The 16,765-nt window shown below is 33.4% G+C and overlaps 2 protein-coding genes across 2 annotated transcripts; one reads left to right on the top strand and one right to left on the bottom strand.

The window, feature by feature from the left end:
- Positions 1-4,768, top strand: LOC106709828 (nucleolar protein dao-5). Its single transcript, XM_045678273.1, has one exon. The coding sequence runs from the start codon at positions 59-61 to the stop codon at positions 4,619-4,621; it is 4,563 nt and encodes a 1,520-aa protein (XP_045534229.1). The 5' UTR covers positions 1-58; the 3' UTR covers positions 4,622-4,768.
- A 593-nt stretch (positions 4,769-5,361) lies between these two features.
- LOC106709829 (neurotrophin 1) lies at positions 5,362-16,338 on the bottom strand. The gene is made up of 8 exons (XM_045678321.1): positions 15,521-16,338; positions 9,330-9,755; positions 8,247-8,424; positions 7,768-7,936; positions 7,117-7,263; positions 6,815-6,985; positions 6,540-6,663; positions 5,362-6,447 (listed from the first exon to the last, which is right to left on the bottom strand). The coding sequence occupies exons 1-8, from the start codon at positions 16,004-16,006 to the stop codon at positions 5,467-5,469; spliced, it is 2,682 nt and encodes an 893-aa protein (XP_045534277.1). The 5' UTR covers positions 16,007-16,338; the 3' UTR covers positions 5,362-5,466.
- Positions 16,339-16,765: the final 427 nt, after the last annotated feature.

Raw genomic sequence — 16,765 nt, 5'->3', positions numbered from 1 at the left:
CAACCCGTTTACTGATTCAGTTGACCGCAGTTTTCGTCGCGATTCGTGATGTAAAAACATGATCCGAGTTTTAGCGTTTCTCGTGTTCCAATATACGTTGTGCTTGACAATCCGAGTACCAATTGAGTGGAATGATAACAGTGAAGTGCAAAAAGATCAGTTAAATAACCAAAATGATTTACCAGTTGAGACATCTGCACCAAAACCGGCACAGCAAATTGTACAGAAAACAATCCCTACAGAGTATTTTGAATACACAGCCAACAAACCGCAATTTGCTGTTGAAGTTGCCAATTTCCACGGTGTGAAATCTCCAGAGAACCATTTCAAGGCCCACCCTGTTATACCACATACAGGTGTCAACAAACCTGAACTCGGAAAACATAAAATTTTCGATCCCAGAAAACAGGTACATGCCCCTTACCGCCAATTTATAAACAATAACAAACATCTTACTCATGTAACACCAGTTTCAACTAAATATAATATATTCCATCCTTACAAGGTGGAGGAACCGGCGTTAAAAATTATTTACCGAGATCCTTTTCTTTCAAAAGTACAAAATGACGTAAGGGCAACTAAAAATCGATTGCAGTTATACGAAAATAGTGCTGGCGAATCTGATATCAAAACGAGTGAAAATTTGGAAAGCCCGAATGAAACAGACCGCAAAAAAAGTCCTCCTCAAAACAAACCAACCCAATTTGAAATTCATAGACCACAACGGCGCCCTGCATACTACATGCCTCCAATAACAAAAAACAATCGAGATAATATTTTGAATAATAAAATAAGACATCCATGGGGACAAAGTTATGGTAAAGTTACTCCAAATCACTATCGTCCAATAAAGAACCATTTGCAGAACATTAGGCAGCAACACGCCTTAAAATATGGTGATGAAAACAATGAATATCCCCAATTACAACCTGCCGAAATACACGAAGAAAAGCCTGATGGATATGACATTTATGAAAAAGGCAAGGAAAAATTTTCTCAGTTAAGAAATGATGTAGATGAATCCATTACCAAAGCAGTTAACGAAAATCGTCCAAGTAGACATCAAGCCTTAGAATTACAAAGCACCAGTAATGAAAATGAAAATGATGACGATGAAGTGGAGTTTTCTCCCGTTAAAAATTATGCCCAAGTAAGAAAAATTGAAACAGTTAAACATGTTCCTCGAGATGCAGCATTTTTTGACGCCGACACATATGAAGATATATTAAACGCACCTCGCCTTAGAGAAGCGGTGAAAAGTTCCAAAGCTCACACTATTTATTCAGAAGAGGGTTATGAAGATGCTGCTTATGATCACGCTGGGGAGCAAAAACATGCATCTGATCACGAAGGTCACGGAGGTTATCTTAAAGAAAACGAGGCAAGTGAAGGAAAATATAAAATACCAAGTTTTAACGGTAAATACGAAGATGCAAAAGGGAGTTCATACGGAGATAGTATAATACACGGAGAAAAGTGGAAAAACAATGAAAAAGAAAAAGAGGAATTAAAAGAAGAGAACGATTATTCTGAGAATGATAGTGATTATTTCATTGAAAATAATGAAGATAGCCAACGATTGACAAATGACCACACAAATAAAAGAAACGCCCCCGAAAGTGAACATTTTCAAGACCAAAACTCTCAACATGACTTAACTAAAAGGGAAACAAATTTCGAGGTACCCGAAATAAAATTAAGTTCAACTTTTCTAACTGAAGAAGAACTGCAAAAAAAATCTCAAAATAAAACTCAACTCGATAAATTTGATCATACATCATCTAAGTATCCATATTACTATCAAACTTTGGAAGCTATTAATAAAGACTCGCCCTTAAGATATGCTGAAAATTTAAAAAATATTCCAAAAAAGACTAAAGGGGGAACTGAGTTCTATGATTCTCGAAATCAATACGAATGTCCTGAAGTAGATGACAACGTTGATCCAATCCCAGAAAAAATAAAAAAAGGTGGTCATCCTGATGACAACAACGAAGATGACGATGACCAAAGCTCAAAAGAAAGCGACAAGAAACAACGTTTGAAAGGTCTTGGTGATAAAATTGATTGTTTTAAAGTTAAATATTTCGGAGAAAACCCTTTAGATAGCCCATTTTTCGAGGAAGACCTTATTTCACATCCAGAACCAATTACAGCACCAATTTCGAATATATTTAAATTATACGATGAACAAAACAATCCCTTAGTAGATGAGACTCAAACTAATAATGGGATGAATCAAGAACGGGTAAAACATAATATCATAAAAGATAACGATAAAGTTAAGGAGGGAATATATGTTAATAAGCACTTAGCGAGAAAAAAAAGAGCAACTCCTTTTATTTACGAACCGTATAAAATAATAAGGGATAGTCAAAATCAGGATTCGAAGAAAACAACTACATCGAGTAATGTAAGTCCATTAATCAAACAATTGCAGTCAAGTAGAGTGGTGGATAGAGTTACAACAAACTTAAATAAAGATCAACCAGTTAAAAGAAATACCGGAAACCTTACTTATAAAAACATAAGCAAAAAAGATAGGGAAAAAAATTATAATACATCTGAAAAAGAAATAACCAATATAACATTTGTGGATGTTAATGAAGGTTTGCGCCAAGGTGAACCTAGATTTGAACAAAGGCCACTAAATCACAAATTTCAGTATACGCCTATACAATTAAAAAAATCGATGTCTCCTGAAGATTATAAAAATCATACAAGCGACACTGACACGGAAGAAAAATCTAAAAGCCAAGAAACACGTACCGAAAGGGAACATAATAAAAAGAATGATAATTCAAATAGAGAATTTTTTGATGTATCTAAATATTTACCAGAATCGTTGGAGTTACAAAAACCTGAGTCATCCAACAAAGTAAAAAAAATTAGGGAATTTTCTGATCACAAACCAGACGCTTTAGAAGCAGATGTGGTACCTGAATCCCAAGAAAGTAAAGAAAGTGACGAGTATGATGAATATGACGATGACGAAGATGAAGAGATCGTTCTTACAACAACCTCAACCACGACTACATCAAAACCAACGATGAGAAAGAGAATTCGAATACTTACTACTACAAGCACACCTCGTAATGAAGAAATAGTAGACCAACCGGTACCTAAATTGCAGTTAACTACACGGTTCCGCAATCCCATAGATAAAGGAAGTCATGCGGGTGAAGTCTCAAGGCCAATCAATAAAAAAATGACTGACGAAGATGACATCAATATTCCTAAATATAGAGAAAAGAAAAGGAAAAGTGCTAAAAGCACTTTTGTAACAGATACAAAAAGCTATGACGAAGGAAACGACGACACGAGAAAAGAAGACATTGATAAATTAATTGGCATTAAACACGATATGGAAGAATACATTCCTCACTACGAGAAAGAAAACGAGACAAAACAAAAACTGAACTCGAAAACAAACTATAAAAACGACTCTGAAACTGATGACAGAAATGACGATGAAGATGAAGACGACAGTGAAGAAGGTGATGAAGATGATGAGGATGATGAGGATGATGATGATTCTGATAGTAATGATGATTCCGCTGATACCAAGGATAGTGATGAAAGCATAGAAGATGACATTGAAGTTACTACGCCTGAACCAACTAAGCAAACGCTTCTTGAAACAACGATAGCTCCTGAAACTACAACAGCAGTTAGAAAAATTAAAATAGATCTGAAACCTGAAATATCTAAGAAAAAAATTGAAATACATAAAGATCTCCCAGGCAATAACAATCTAACTCAATTCAAACAAGATATTAAGGAAATAGAAGTAATCAAAGAAATACCTGGAAAAACATCACAAAAAAATGAGGAAATTCTACAATTATATAAAGATGAAAATTTAGCCCGAGAAGTAAATAAAATATTTGATGTTGAAATATTTGACGATGATGTTGATCTCAAAGACGGTCCACGACACGGAGGCAATTACAGAAGTATAGAATCTATGGAATCGGAAAATACACCGACTTTGGCAAGAAAAGAAAATATTGAAGAACCCTTAAATTTTTCTAGAAAGGTTTCTCCTTCTGTAGAAAATGAAACTACAAAACATACCAAACGGAAGCAAGAGAGGAGAAGACAGCACGAAAACGTTAGAACAAGAAGTACGACTCAACGATCAAGACGAAGTCGTGGCCCAAATCCTAGGATAAGGGACCTCAATAATGCCCCAAATACGTTATCTGGTACAACAGTACAAGGCGGTAACTTGAAATTAGACCAGGGGGAGAATAGAAGTAACCAAAATAAAAAGAGTGAAAAACTCATAGAGTTAAATGAAGAACATGATGAAGATAATAATGGAGATGGTAGTGGAAATATGCACGGCGGGAACTTTAAATCTTATGGTAATTCCAGGAGTAGCGGTAGAGATTTGCATGGAGGTAATTACAGAAGTGCAAGAATCACTCAAGCTAATGAACATAATAAACAACCTTCGCGACGAAGAAAGGAAAATAAAGACGATAATTCTAAACATATGACAACAAATTCAATATCAGTACTCGATACTTTTGCACGTGTTATTCCAACATTAACCACCTCTGCGCCCTTTATTTTAGATCCTAGCAAAAGAATGTATTATTATGTCGATTCGTAAAGAATCTTTATGTTAGTAGAATTTAGTATAAATTATGCTAGGATCCAAAATTAGCAGTGCCACTAATAGTTTTCTACTATAACGTTTGTGAAAGTGTTGAAAATTTGTTTACATGATATAAATTTATGCCTTGTAAGGTCACTACGATATACTATCTGTGATAAATACAAAATTGTTACCTTTTTTCTAATACATCAATGAATGTAAAAAGAAACGTTTACTTAAATTGTTTTATTAAAATAATGGATTTATTTAAAATGTGTTATTTTTTATTCTCTACAGGTCAAAGTCAGGTCTTACCAATTTTATAAATATACAAATTATTTATTGGTTGAATAGATATTTAGGACGCTTTGATTTCGTCATACTGTTTTTATAATGTTTTTGAATATTTCTAGAGCGACATTAGTAGCCTGTTCCACTTTGAGAATAACAGTGTAACAAATCACTTTTGTACTTAGATAGCACTTTCTCTTTCATCGATACTTCATAAAGTAATTACAATGACTTGCTTGAATGTAAGTATTGTTTAGAAATTAAGAAAGAAAGATTTTTTTCAGTATAGAGACAAGAAGTGATTTTTTATGTTTGCGTTATGTAATATGAAGTCAAAATCTTTAAAATAATTTATTTCAATTACAGATATTACTACACATATAACTTAACGAACTTAACATATACCTTAGGTATAATAATTAAAAAATAAATTAAAATAAATAATTTACATTGCATCATAAATTTGGCTTCGTTATAATAAAAGTCTATTTCTATTTTTATTTCATTCTTAAATAATATAGTTATTGTTTAAAATTAATTGAGACCTATTACAAAAACTCGTAATTTTTTCACGTAGTAGAAATAGGACGGTTCAATGGCTTCCATTCTGATTCTGTAGACGGTATAAATTCTGGAACAATATCTTCTCTATCTATTGATTCGTTTCCTTCCCTTTCGTCTTCTTCAAAAAAGTCGATTATAGGATGATAGTTGTAATTGATTCTTTTACTGTTCAAAAGAGTTTCTTCCTTTGTTATTTGATTTTGTTCGTTGGGTCTTATAGAACTAGTTAATGGTTTTCCTGTACTAAATCCGTATAGCTTCGGTGATATTGTAACTTTGACATTATTTTTCCTTATGTCACTTTGTTGGTTTAATATCAAATCATCTTCGTTGTCTATATTATCACCAGATAACGAACTAACTACAGATGTTCCAGAAGACAATAAGTCATCTGAGACTTCTGTTATTTTTTTTCGTATCGGCCTATAGTTTTGTCTTGAAATGCCTCTTTTGAATAAATTTTCAGTAGTTTTATACTTGTTTGAAGAATCTTTAGAATAAGAAAATGAAGACAATCCTGGTGTGGGGGGTTCTAAGAAGCTTGGTAGTGTTGCTGTATTAAAACCTGACCCTCCAAGTGGATAGCGGCTTATAGAGGGTTTTCTTACATTTCTTACTGAACTAGGTTGGTTTAATGAATCCGTGAAATATGCATTACCGTAAGAATCCTGCAGACTGTGTAATGGTACATTATTAAACTCATCTTCGTCATTTACTACATCCGAAAATAAAGGTCCTGGTATTGAGTTTTGATTTTCGTTAAGCGAGGGAAAGGTATCTAAATGTTTATTAAAGGAGAAATTAGGTACTTTCGATAGAGCAGGTTTATGTATTGTTGATTGGACAGCTTCGAATGCCTGATTGCCTTGTTCCGGGGATAAATCTTCGCCGGGGAAATGTTCGGAGGAAGTCTCGTGTATTCTTTGACCTAGTGGCGGGAACGAAACGCTGTAACCTTCAATATGACAAGAACAACACGTTGGGACCTGTAAATGATTCAAATGTTAAAATTTGTTTAATTAATAAATATTTTGAGTTATTATTTAACATTAAAATGGTGTGGGATTTAAAATATTACCTTGAATATGTCCATATGTAAACCGTTTTGTTGATCCCAAGTCAAGAGTCTGTGATAATTGTAAACTTGCACACATTTCGATTTGAAGTTATCCGTTAGATATGTGCATGACTCTTTTGGTTTTCTGAAAAAAAAAAATCATTAGATCTTAAAACAAATAATCGAGATTAAAATGTAAGTTTACTTTTATGGCTTAGCAAACACCACACCCTAAAAATGAGTAGACAACATTGGCAGCTCATTCATTATCTGGTATCTAAGCAGATTTTACTTACAGGCATTTCTCAAGTCGCAGTGTTTGTGTATGTTCTCCAGTATTGACGATAAACTTCCACTGGCCTGAAGTGGCGCGCGCTCGCTGCGGCCTCGCGTACTTCACGGTGCTGGGGCACATGAAGCCAGCCTCGCCCGCGCTCGCAAAGTCTCTGTTAGCGGTATCACCTCGCCTAAAACCATAATAATTAAAACTTAAAGACTTTGATATTGAAGGCAAAGCAACCCTCTTTATTTAGCAAATTCGTATACGTTGAAATTTCTTATGATTGTATTCATAATATCAGCGAACTAATCTAAATACCTGTTTGAGACGAGGTAATGATCTGCAGTGTACTTGGCCTCTTGCGCCTGAGTTATGCCATCTACAGCGCCTTCACCCGGGTCTTTCACATCAGCAAGTAACGCACCAGCCGCCTTGTTACGCCGAATCGACTGAATTATAGCTTCCCTGAAAGATGTATAATAGGAATTATAATTAGCATTGTAATAACCTTAATCTGTTTGTAATTGGCGCGTAACCGCAACGATGCAACGCAATAACTGCAACACGGTCTTCTTTAAGCGTCCACTCCATATTTATAAATGAGTAAAATTCTAAAAAAGTATTCAGTTTTATTTTCATGAGCAATTCGAATTTCGAATTCAATAAACTTTTTTGTGGCCAGCACTCTAAAAGAAAAGTTTTTACTGTGTGACAATACTTATGACCTGACTGTGTACATTCATCAAAAAAATCATTGACTTTGATATACTTCTCTGTCCATACGTTATCTTTCTTTTGCGTTTAAAATAAACCGTTGTGTTTATAGTCTAGTCGTTGGTTTTTGAGAACAAAATCCCTGATAAAACATATTGTTATCTCTGTTTTCTCAAAGGTAATAAAAGGGATGACGATATGTGTATACAGGGATTTTGGTTTCAGAAACCAACGATAAGGGATGATATGACTTACGTAGGATAATCATCATAGTGTAGACAGACGTTGTTCGTGAACATTTCGCACTTGCTCTCTGCTGGGATTGGCTTCCTAGACGGGAACGGTCTTCTTCTACTCAGAGGCTCAACAGTAGTGCGGCGAGGGGGCGGTTTTGGGGAGAATGTTGCACGACGTATGACGTTCCCTGGGATAATAAAAGAGACAGTTTTATCTATTCATCAGGTTTAAAAGACTTGTAAGTGAGGAATTTGGAACGGGATGTATTTTTGTTCTGTGCTACGAACATTATTATTGCTTACTAAAACAATGTTCGATAATAGACTGGCCTTACATTGATATAATAAAATCATGGGATATATTCTGAAATTTTACTCCGACTTGCGTTCATACAAATCCTGTGTAAAGGCTTGGTGGTCTTTTATGAAACATACAAGTAATTTTTGTTATTACATTACTCATGGTAAAAGCATAAGGGTCACATCAGCAACGTTTACCTTTCCTATCAATATATCTGTTAAGTGATCGTAGTTTTTCGGCGACTGGAAGTTCATGCAGGGACTGGTTGGTGGAGTCCGCTGTAAGGTCGAGGGTAGCGTTGTCAGCGAGGTTCATTGACCTGCTTCTAGCGAATGCCTGTCGACTTTGTTGCCTTGTTGACGACGTTGTCGCGTTCTGGAAAGTTCATGAAAATTCCATTTTAGTTAAATTAAAATAAAAATAAAATGATTTTTATGCTTGGAGTTATATTTTGATGCAGTCTTTGAATCATTTACAAGATCAAATTAATATTGTAGAAATTTTGGAGCGACGACTTAAATAGAAAATAGTTTCTCCTGATTAGGAAACGCCTTCAAACTCGAAGCCTAAAAAATAAGTGAAAACGAACAAAGTAATTTTTGTAATCAAAGGTGGTATCAGGAAGTTAAACTTATTTAATTCTATGTTTATCCACAACAAGGTAAAATAGTTCGTCACCATTAACAACTACGATGAAATGGCTATTTGCCAGTAATCGAGTTTCCGCTTTCTCTCAATCGTTACCGCTAAATCATAACTCAAGTGCAAAACTAAGCCTATGATTATTATTTCTTCGTAATTTTTTCTTTTTTGGAATTTCATTACGCTATTTTTTTACAAAATTAAGTAAAAACAGATAAACAACAGCAATGTGCATTTTTAATTTTTTTCATTGGAATTATCTGTTAAATATTATACTAAAAGCATAATAATTTCTTCGTTTGTCTTCAAAACTCTTTACATATAAAAGGAATATCATTGTCCGTGCGTTTTCTTTTTTACGTGGTACGTCTAGTTGTACGTGGCAATTATTAATACTGCCAACTATCTTATCCTTAGCATGGACTAAAGAGAGCAAAGTCGACTCGAAAGCATACAAAACTTTTACCAGGTTTCACTTTCCACCTCATTTGTTACGCGTTGCGTATCTTGACAAAGATGTGAGAACACATTTCATTAACACATTTGATACTAAGGAATCAATTGAACTTGGTTAATTAAAGTTAGAGATTTTTACTACTGTCTTATTATGTACTAGTATATAAAAAGTAATTACTTACATTATTATCTTCTTTCTTATTTACTAAAGTAGCATTTGAATCGTCTTTAGTGTTTAGTGTTGAATTGTCTGCTGTTTTATTGTTTTGTGCAGTGTTTTTGTCTGGTAGTTCATTAGATTTATTTGTAGTTTGAGTTCTTTGAGGTCTGGTTCTTGTGTTTCGATTCTTGAAAGTAAGTGGTGCTTTAGTTGTTTCTACTTTTGGTTGAAATTCTTCAACACCAGGATCGAATTCGTCGCTCTGTGGTGTATCGTCAATGAATGAACGTCTGAGGTATTCAGTTTGTGACAATGTTAGAGGTAATTTTACATCTCTCTGCTCCTTGCCGGGTCTGACTGCGCGTCGTATCAGATTCGCCATGTCTAATAGTATTGGCAGCATTAATTCTGTGGTGGAATTATTTTCGTTACCGAACATCGATCTCACCTGTAATAAATAAATTGGAATCGATATAACGTATCAAGTTGTTTTAAACAATTAATCAATAAGCTAATTGTACAATGTACTACTTTGTGAATAGAAGTTATTACATATATACATAATAGTGTAATTTAAGATTATATCATCTCCAAAATCTTTGTCATTGAGTGTAAGTGAGTTGTAAGTGTATTTTATCACGGTCATGAGAAAAAGTCGTTTGTAATTAAATAAAGAGAGTTGAGGTCATGTTTATTGTTCTGGTTTTGTAAGGTCAAAACATCTTAGAATGTATATGACACTGACCTAAAGCAAATCGGAGCCAAGATTATCTTTTTTAATGGACGCAGGTTTACGGAGAAAGTGTAATAATAATTGTTGAACAAGTAGGTAAGATATAAACCAACAGCATATTTTTGAAACATTTAACTTTGTGTTTTGTAGTCTGTACTATGTGTACGTATAATAATCATATATTATGATGGAAAAGTCATAGAAATGTGTAGAGACTATTCTAAGTTTATATATTTGACTATATTATGTAACCAAAACAAGTATTACGGTATTATCACTTTCATAGGCATCAGATGCTTTCGCTCTCTTTAATGATTTAAATGTATTGAAATCGAACCTAAAGGATTACGTTTACAACATATTTAAAACATGTTTCAAAGGAACGTGTTTAAAACATTTAGCACAATAATTAAATGCAGTATGTACATTTCAATCTTTAAAAAGCTACTAACACAGCATTTAACAGTCCAATATTGAGATCTACGACCATAACTGATTTTGGTAGTCTTGCTATAAATTAAAATAAAACATCTCACGATCTCCAAAAACTGTACACAAACATCCATGTTGTTTCTCGTCTTCTCACTCTCTCCTCTCTCGCCTAAAGTAATCTATAACAGAATTTCTTATTCTTAACAAAAGTTTAAGCTAGAATTCTGTAGAATTATCTTCTTACAACAATGACCTATCTTGGTTTTCTCAGACATATTTTTAAGTCTATTTTTAGCCGACTTCAAAAAGAAGGAAGCTATCAATTCGACTGTATTTTTTATGAGTGTTACCGCGATGCTCAGCCCCTGGTGGTCCGATTTTGACAAAAATTATTTTAAACGAAAGGAAGTGCTTGCAGTTGGGTCCCATATTTTTTTTTTTTTTTAATAACTAGAAGATTAATTGAATTTAGCTTCAAAATGTGTTGCGAAAATTAGGGACATTTTTGCTTTCAGCTCTTACGTAGGCTAAACTATAGGACCTAGATAAGAATGATGTATGGAAGAATTGTAGCTCTTTAATTGTGCTAAATAAAAGCATATATCCGTGATAGCATATATCTATCTTTTATAGTTTTCTCACAATAACCATTTTTGTCAAATATGATGCCAGGAATGACAAAATGTTTTGTACAGAGATTTTGATCTCAGAAAGCCACAGTTAGTGTGGTAAGTTGGGGTTATTATTGTGACCATATAGCAACAAACTATAACAATTTTCGCGCGTATATCCGTTTTTCACTTTAACTGGATCGATTCTGATGGAGATATGAGGAAGCACGCCGAGCCGCTATACTTGAGCGACGGCCAACTATTCCTCTTACCTATTAATATGCAACTGTAAAACGCATTTCCATAAATGTAGGACGAAGACAAGTCTTTAAGGTATTGGGTATTACCGAATTGGTCGTGAGTGTTAATTTTATGAATGTCATTCGCTTCATCTTAGTTTATTAGTACATCTATATATATAAAAGAAAGTCGTGTTAGTTACACTATTTATGACTCAAGAACGGCTGAATCGTTTTGACTGAAAATTGGTGGGCAGGTAGCTTAGAACCAGGAAACGGACATAGGATAATTTTTACCCCGTTTTCTATTTATTTCTATTATATTGCGCGCGGACGGAGTCGCGGGTAAAAGCTAGTTTATAATAATAGTAAGATATTAGGTCTCACTTATATTATAAATGCGAATGTTTAGAGGTATGGATATTTGAAGGTATCTCCGAAACGTGACTCAGATGTAGAACATAGTCTGGAAGAACACTTAACTACTTATTGAGATTTTAAAAGTTTTATTTTTAAATTCCGTGCGAACAGATTCACGGGCGACTGCTAGTATTTAGTATGAAATTGAATTAAATGACAATGTTAACTAAACTAAATTTAAAACCTAAAAAGTATTTAATAAAGAAAGCAGATATTTGTAATTAAATGAACAACAAACACTACAATTACTGGTATCAACTATAATATTAATTGATGAAGTAAGTACAGTCTCGCACGTTATGCGGTCTATTTGTCTAGCTGAGTATGGAGACGCGTGAAAATGTACACTGTTAGCAAAAAAAAAATGGCCCCGTTCTGTCGACTCTCCAATGAAACCGCTGTTCTATTGAAAACATTCGATCTATTGGAATATGGTTTTCGCTCAAACAATAGAATTATTTTCGATTTTCTCAGCGAACCTTTTGTTTGTAGGCTGTAATTATAACTAGTTCGCTTTTTGTATTTAATGATTAAGCTTTTCGCAACTGCTGTCACAATCAAGTTGGCGTGTCACTTTTTTTAATACTTGGATTAATAGAAATGAGGTAAATTACGTATATAAATTATACATATTTCAACTTTTCGTATATTCGTAATATTGCTCTTTGTAGTTATTTTGGTAGTGGAAAAATGCGGTAAGATATTATAGCTAGTTAATAAGATAATCATTTTATTTTGCAATCAGGCCTTTAATTCAAATTTAGAACAGACAAAAGACATCACTAAAAGCATCGATAGTCTTTTGTTTTGCCACACTCTCATCTTACTTCTTACAATATTATATAAATGCTAAAGTTTAGATGGATGGATGTTTGTTTATATCTACGGAACGGCTGAACGGATCTTGATTAAATTTAGCATAGATATTATAGAACATAGTCTGGGAGAACACGTAGGCTACTTATTTTTTTTTTAATTCCGCCCGGACGGAATCGCGGGTGACAGCTAGTAACGAAATAAAGTCGTGCGTACTAAATAACGAAGTTTTCAATTCACAGCGTAATCGCTGTGCGATTATCCGTCAAGTGAGAAAGTAAAAAGATTTTTGCAGTGGGAAATTTTTCTCTTGTTGAAATTGTGTAGTAAAATTGCATATAAGATATTTTTGCTGGTCAACTATATTGTTGTACTATTCATTGTTTAACAATTACAGATATTTAAATAAAATTATTGCACCAGAAACACCCTGTATTAATATTAATCTTAACACCTTTAAACATTATTTAAGTTTATGCAAAACTTAATCCGCGCGTAATGAAAAATACAAATTAAATTTCAAAAATATATCTCACTCAGTAATAATATAGATAGCTTTCTTATGACAAAAAAAATCGAAATCGATTCAGTAGTTTTAAATTTATTAATTACATACAAAAATTAATTTTTTCCTCTTTTTTTAATAAAGATAAGTGTGCTGTAATAAAATGCATTTTGCTCATTAATTAATTAATAATGTTAAATAATAAAAAGATAAAAAAGGTAAAATTAAATTAATTATGAATCTACTGACGAGTGTATTGGATATTTTTAAATAATTAATATGAATAGAACAATAATTAAACATTCATTATGTCTTTTGTTTACATTATACTTATTAATTTACTTTGAACAGTTTGCTTACATTTTGTGATATGAACGTTAAAAACCTGATCTTTCCTGCTTTCTTCATTCTCATATCATTCTGTATAAGTATACTTCGTTTTGAAAGTTTGTCTTGGCTTATGTAACTGTGCGGTATTCGGTTATCACCTCGTTATCGAAATTATCGAGATTGCATCTGGAGAAATTCAGTCACTGAATCGTAATAACTAAGATTCATATCAATAATAAATCAAGCCTTTATTAAATAAGCTATTTCTAACGGATACGTAATCTTTTTTTTTAAACATTCGTTCATCATCATCAGCTCACTATACGTCCCCATTGAGGGGCTCAGAGCCTACCCTTAGTTAGGGGTGACTAGGTCATTGTCAACCACGCTGGTCAAGTGGTTGACTTCACACATATCTTTGAATTTCTTCTCAGATATGTGCAGGTTACATCATGATGTTTTCCGTCACCGTAAGAACGTCGGATAAATGTACATATGTAAATCGAAACTCGAAAAACACATTGGTACGTGGCGGGACTCTAATCCAGGACCTGATGATTGCAAGTCAAGTGCTTAACCCCTAAGCCACCGGCGCTCTTAACGTTCATTAGTATATTCAATTTAAGAGCTCCGGTGTATTCCATTTGAAATCCCAGAAGCCGCAGTCACTTTGATAATGGCCATTAAGAATATTTTAGTCACTATAATTCTCACATAAATCTTTTCTTTTTTTCAAAAAGGGTGTTTTTTTATTTTCCTCCGTTACCTTCAGTTTAAATATTGATATAAATTATTAGTTTGCTAGAACATCTGATTAGTAAACAATGATTTCATATAGTGATCAAATTCATCACATCCCTGTATCAAACCATGTTATACTTCAGTAGAATTCTACTGTTAAATTTGAACAATCGAAATATCAGATTAGAGTACCAGGGTTGCAGCCTTCGTACAACAATTGACGATTGTAAACGGACGCAGAACTTGTCAGCTTACGGTTTATTATTTTACTGTGTTTTGTTTTTTGATTTCCATTCATTCAAATGTTATCATTCATCTTCTTATAAATAATTCACACTGTGTTATTTAGTGAACGAATGAAGCAGAATAGCTTGATATAAAATCTTTTACCAGGCAACTTTAATCGGATTATTCCTCTCATTAAATTTATATTAAAATGAACAGAGATGACATTGCAACTTTACAGGTATTTTGATTGTAGAAATTCACTGTTATAAAAAGGGAAGTTATTAAGCCTACATTTCATTGCTTCATTGGTGAAAAGTGTATTACGTGATCTCTGCCTACCCCTCCGGGTTACAGGCGTGAGTTATGTGTGTTCATTGTTACTATGTATTAATTTAAAAAAATCTTTATTTAACTAAAAACCATTTTTCACAAAATTAGTGAGGTTCTGTCTCCCGAACTAGTTAAAACTGTGTTTCGGGAGGCAGCGCCTTCTGTTATATATTACTTAATTAAGCGTTAGTTGCTATATAAAAATACGAAATATTTAATTTTTGTTCAGATCATCTATAATCTAAGCGACGAGAGAATTATATAATCATTTTATACATAATGTGTTTTGTTAGAACTTTTCGAATATCCAAATTCTGTGAGACCGAATGAACCTGTTTGTACCTAAACCACTTTCTACTACGCATTTTTTCTTATCTATGTGGAATATAACATATCATATGTAGATTTAGTAATCGGTTGTGAAAAACATTCGAAAACTTATTATCACTCATTTCTATGCAATAAATGTAACTTTAAAGTGTTTCCTTGTTCTTTACAAATCCATGCATCACTAAATAACATATTCGACATCGATTAGCTTAATCCTTAACATTATTTAATGATTTGCCGCAGCACTCGGAGTCCTAGTAGATTCAGTATGAGAAATGTACACTAAGGGAATGTTAGGGACCAATTGAAAACTGAATGTGGCACTTAGTTTACTTAATTATATTTATGAATAGGTTTATTGACAACATACACAAAATAATACACATTAATCATGTAATTTGGGTGTTTTTGGAAGTTTTTGTATGACATAACATATTTCTAGAGTATATTTCAGTATGTGAGTAAAGATGTCATTGAAGTAAATTGCTAACTACTTACCTGTGAGAGATTGAGAGGTGTCCTTCCCGGCGGAATGCTCACTTGACTGGCGACCAATGATGCAAGTGCAACCCTTTGGCTTCCCGACATTGCCCGAATAATGGGGAGAATTTGAGCGAATTTCCCAACGTGATCTTTTCTCTCCAACGCTCGTAAAACCGCATCTCTAATTATGTTCTCCTTATTCCTTGAATTCTGATGATTATATGCTTTATACGAATTCTTTCTTGTAGTAGCTTCGAAGAAATTATCGACGTCTAAGTTAGCTAAATCTTCTTCCAAAGAATCCAGGTTGTACTGTGGTCGGTGCGAGTTAATCACTCCAGATGGTTTTATAATTCGTACTGATGGTGCAACGAATGTATGGTAGCTTCTAGACTCCTGCGCTATCATTACTTCATGAGGATCTGAGGACTCTAAATCATCTTGTACCCTCACAGCTGAAGTTACAGCTAAAATAAAAACTACTCTCGATATATAAGCCATTGTATTAGAATAAAATAAACTAACTTCTGTATAACATAATTAAATTATAAAACGATATAATGTGTAATAGCACACCACTTAAAATTCACTTATCATTTTCAAATAAAAAGTTGTTGTAAGTTAAACTCGTTGATGTCTTTTGTACGGAGATGCGCGCGCGCCGGATCCGAGTCGAGTGTGGAATGAACGCATGTCGCTGTATCCACAAACTCTCGTGTATCCACAGGTGTCAGATTATGCCGGAACTCGCAACTTTCACTCATATAGGGTCAAAATAACACAAAGACCTATCGGTACTTCTGAATGGTCATCGTCTTATCAATGCCTATTGACATTACGTAAACAAAAGTCATAGTAAAGTTCAACAATCATCTTAAGGTCATCGAAATACATTGGATTATGAACTCTATAAGTATAAAGATAAAGAATGATTTATAAAAAAAAGTCAAGCTCTCTTTATGATGCTTTCACACTTGATAGGGTTATATCGTTGTTACGAAGTTTCGATAATGACAATGACTATTTTTACCTCATGTTTTAAATAAAAGTGAATCATAATAATATAGTAATAAGGTTTGAAATATTAAAACAGTCATTAGAATATTTTCGTTGTATTTTTATATGTATTTAAATGTTCGTGATTTACTATTACTAAAAAAAGTTTCGTGTTTTAACACAATATGATTTTGGATGTTGTGTTATCTAACAATAATTATTTATTAGTTGCAGTCGTGATTGAGTTACGTAATTCCTTCTTTT

This window comes from Papilio machaon, chromosome 6 (assembly GCF_912999745.1).
Source record: "Papilio machaon chromosome 6, ilPapMach1.1, whole genome shotgun sequence".
NCBI lineage: Eukaryota > Metazoa > Arthropoda > Insecta > Lepidoptera > Papilionidae > Papilio > Papilio machaon.
The sequence above is the reverse complement of the archived record's forward strand: the minus strand, read 5'-3'. Positions and strand labels throughout refer to the sequence as shown.

Excerpts from the sequence above, each read along its gene's own strand:
- LOC106709828 (XM_045678273.1), top strand. The coding sequence starts at position 59 with ATGATCCGAGTTTTAGCGTTTCTCGTGTTCCAATATACGTTGTGCTTG.
- LOC106709829 (XM_045678321.1), bottom strand. The coding sequence starts at position 16,006 with ATGGCTTATATATCGAGAGTAGTTTTTATTTTAGCTGTAACTTCAGCT. Across the intron at positions 7,937-8,246 it reads CAGATATATTGATAGGAAAG|GGAACGTCATACGTCGTGCA; the intron begins GTAAACGTTGCT and ends TTATTATCCCAG. Across the intron at positions 6,986-7,116 it reads CATTACCTCGTCTCAAACAG|GCGAGGTGATACCGCTAACA; the intron begins GTATTTAGATTA and ends TTATGGTTTTAG.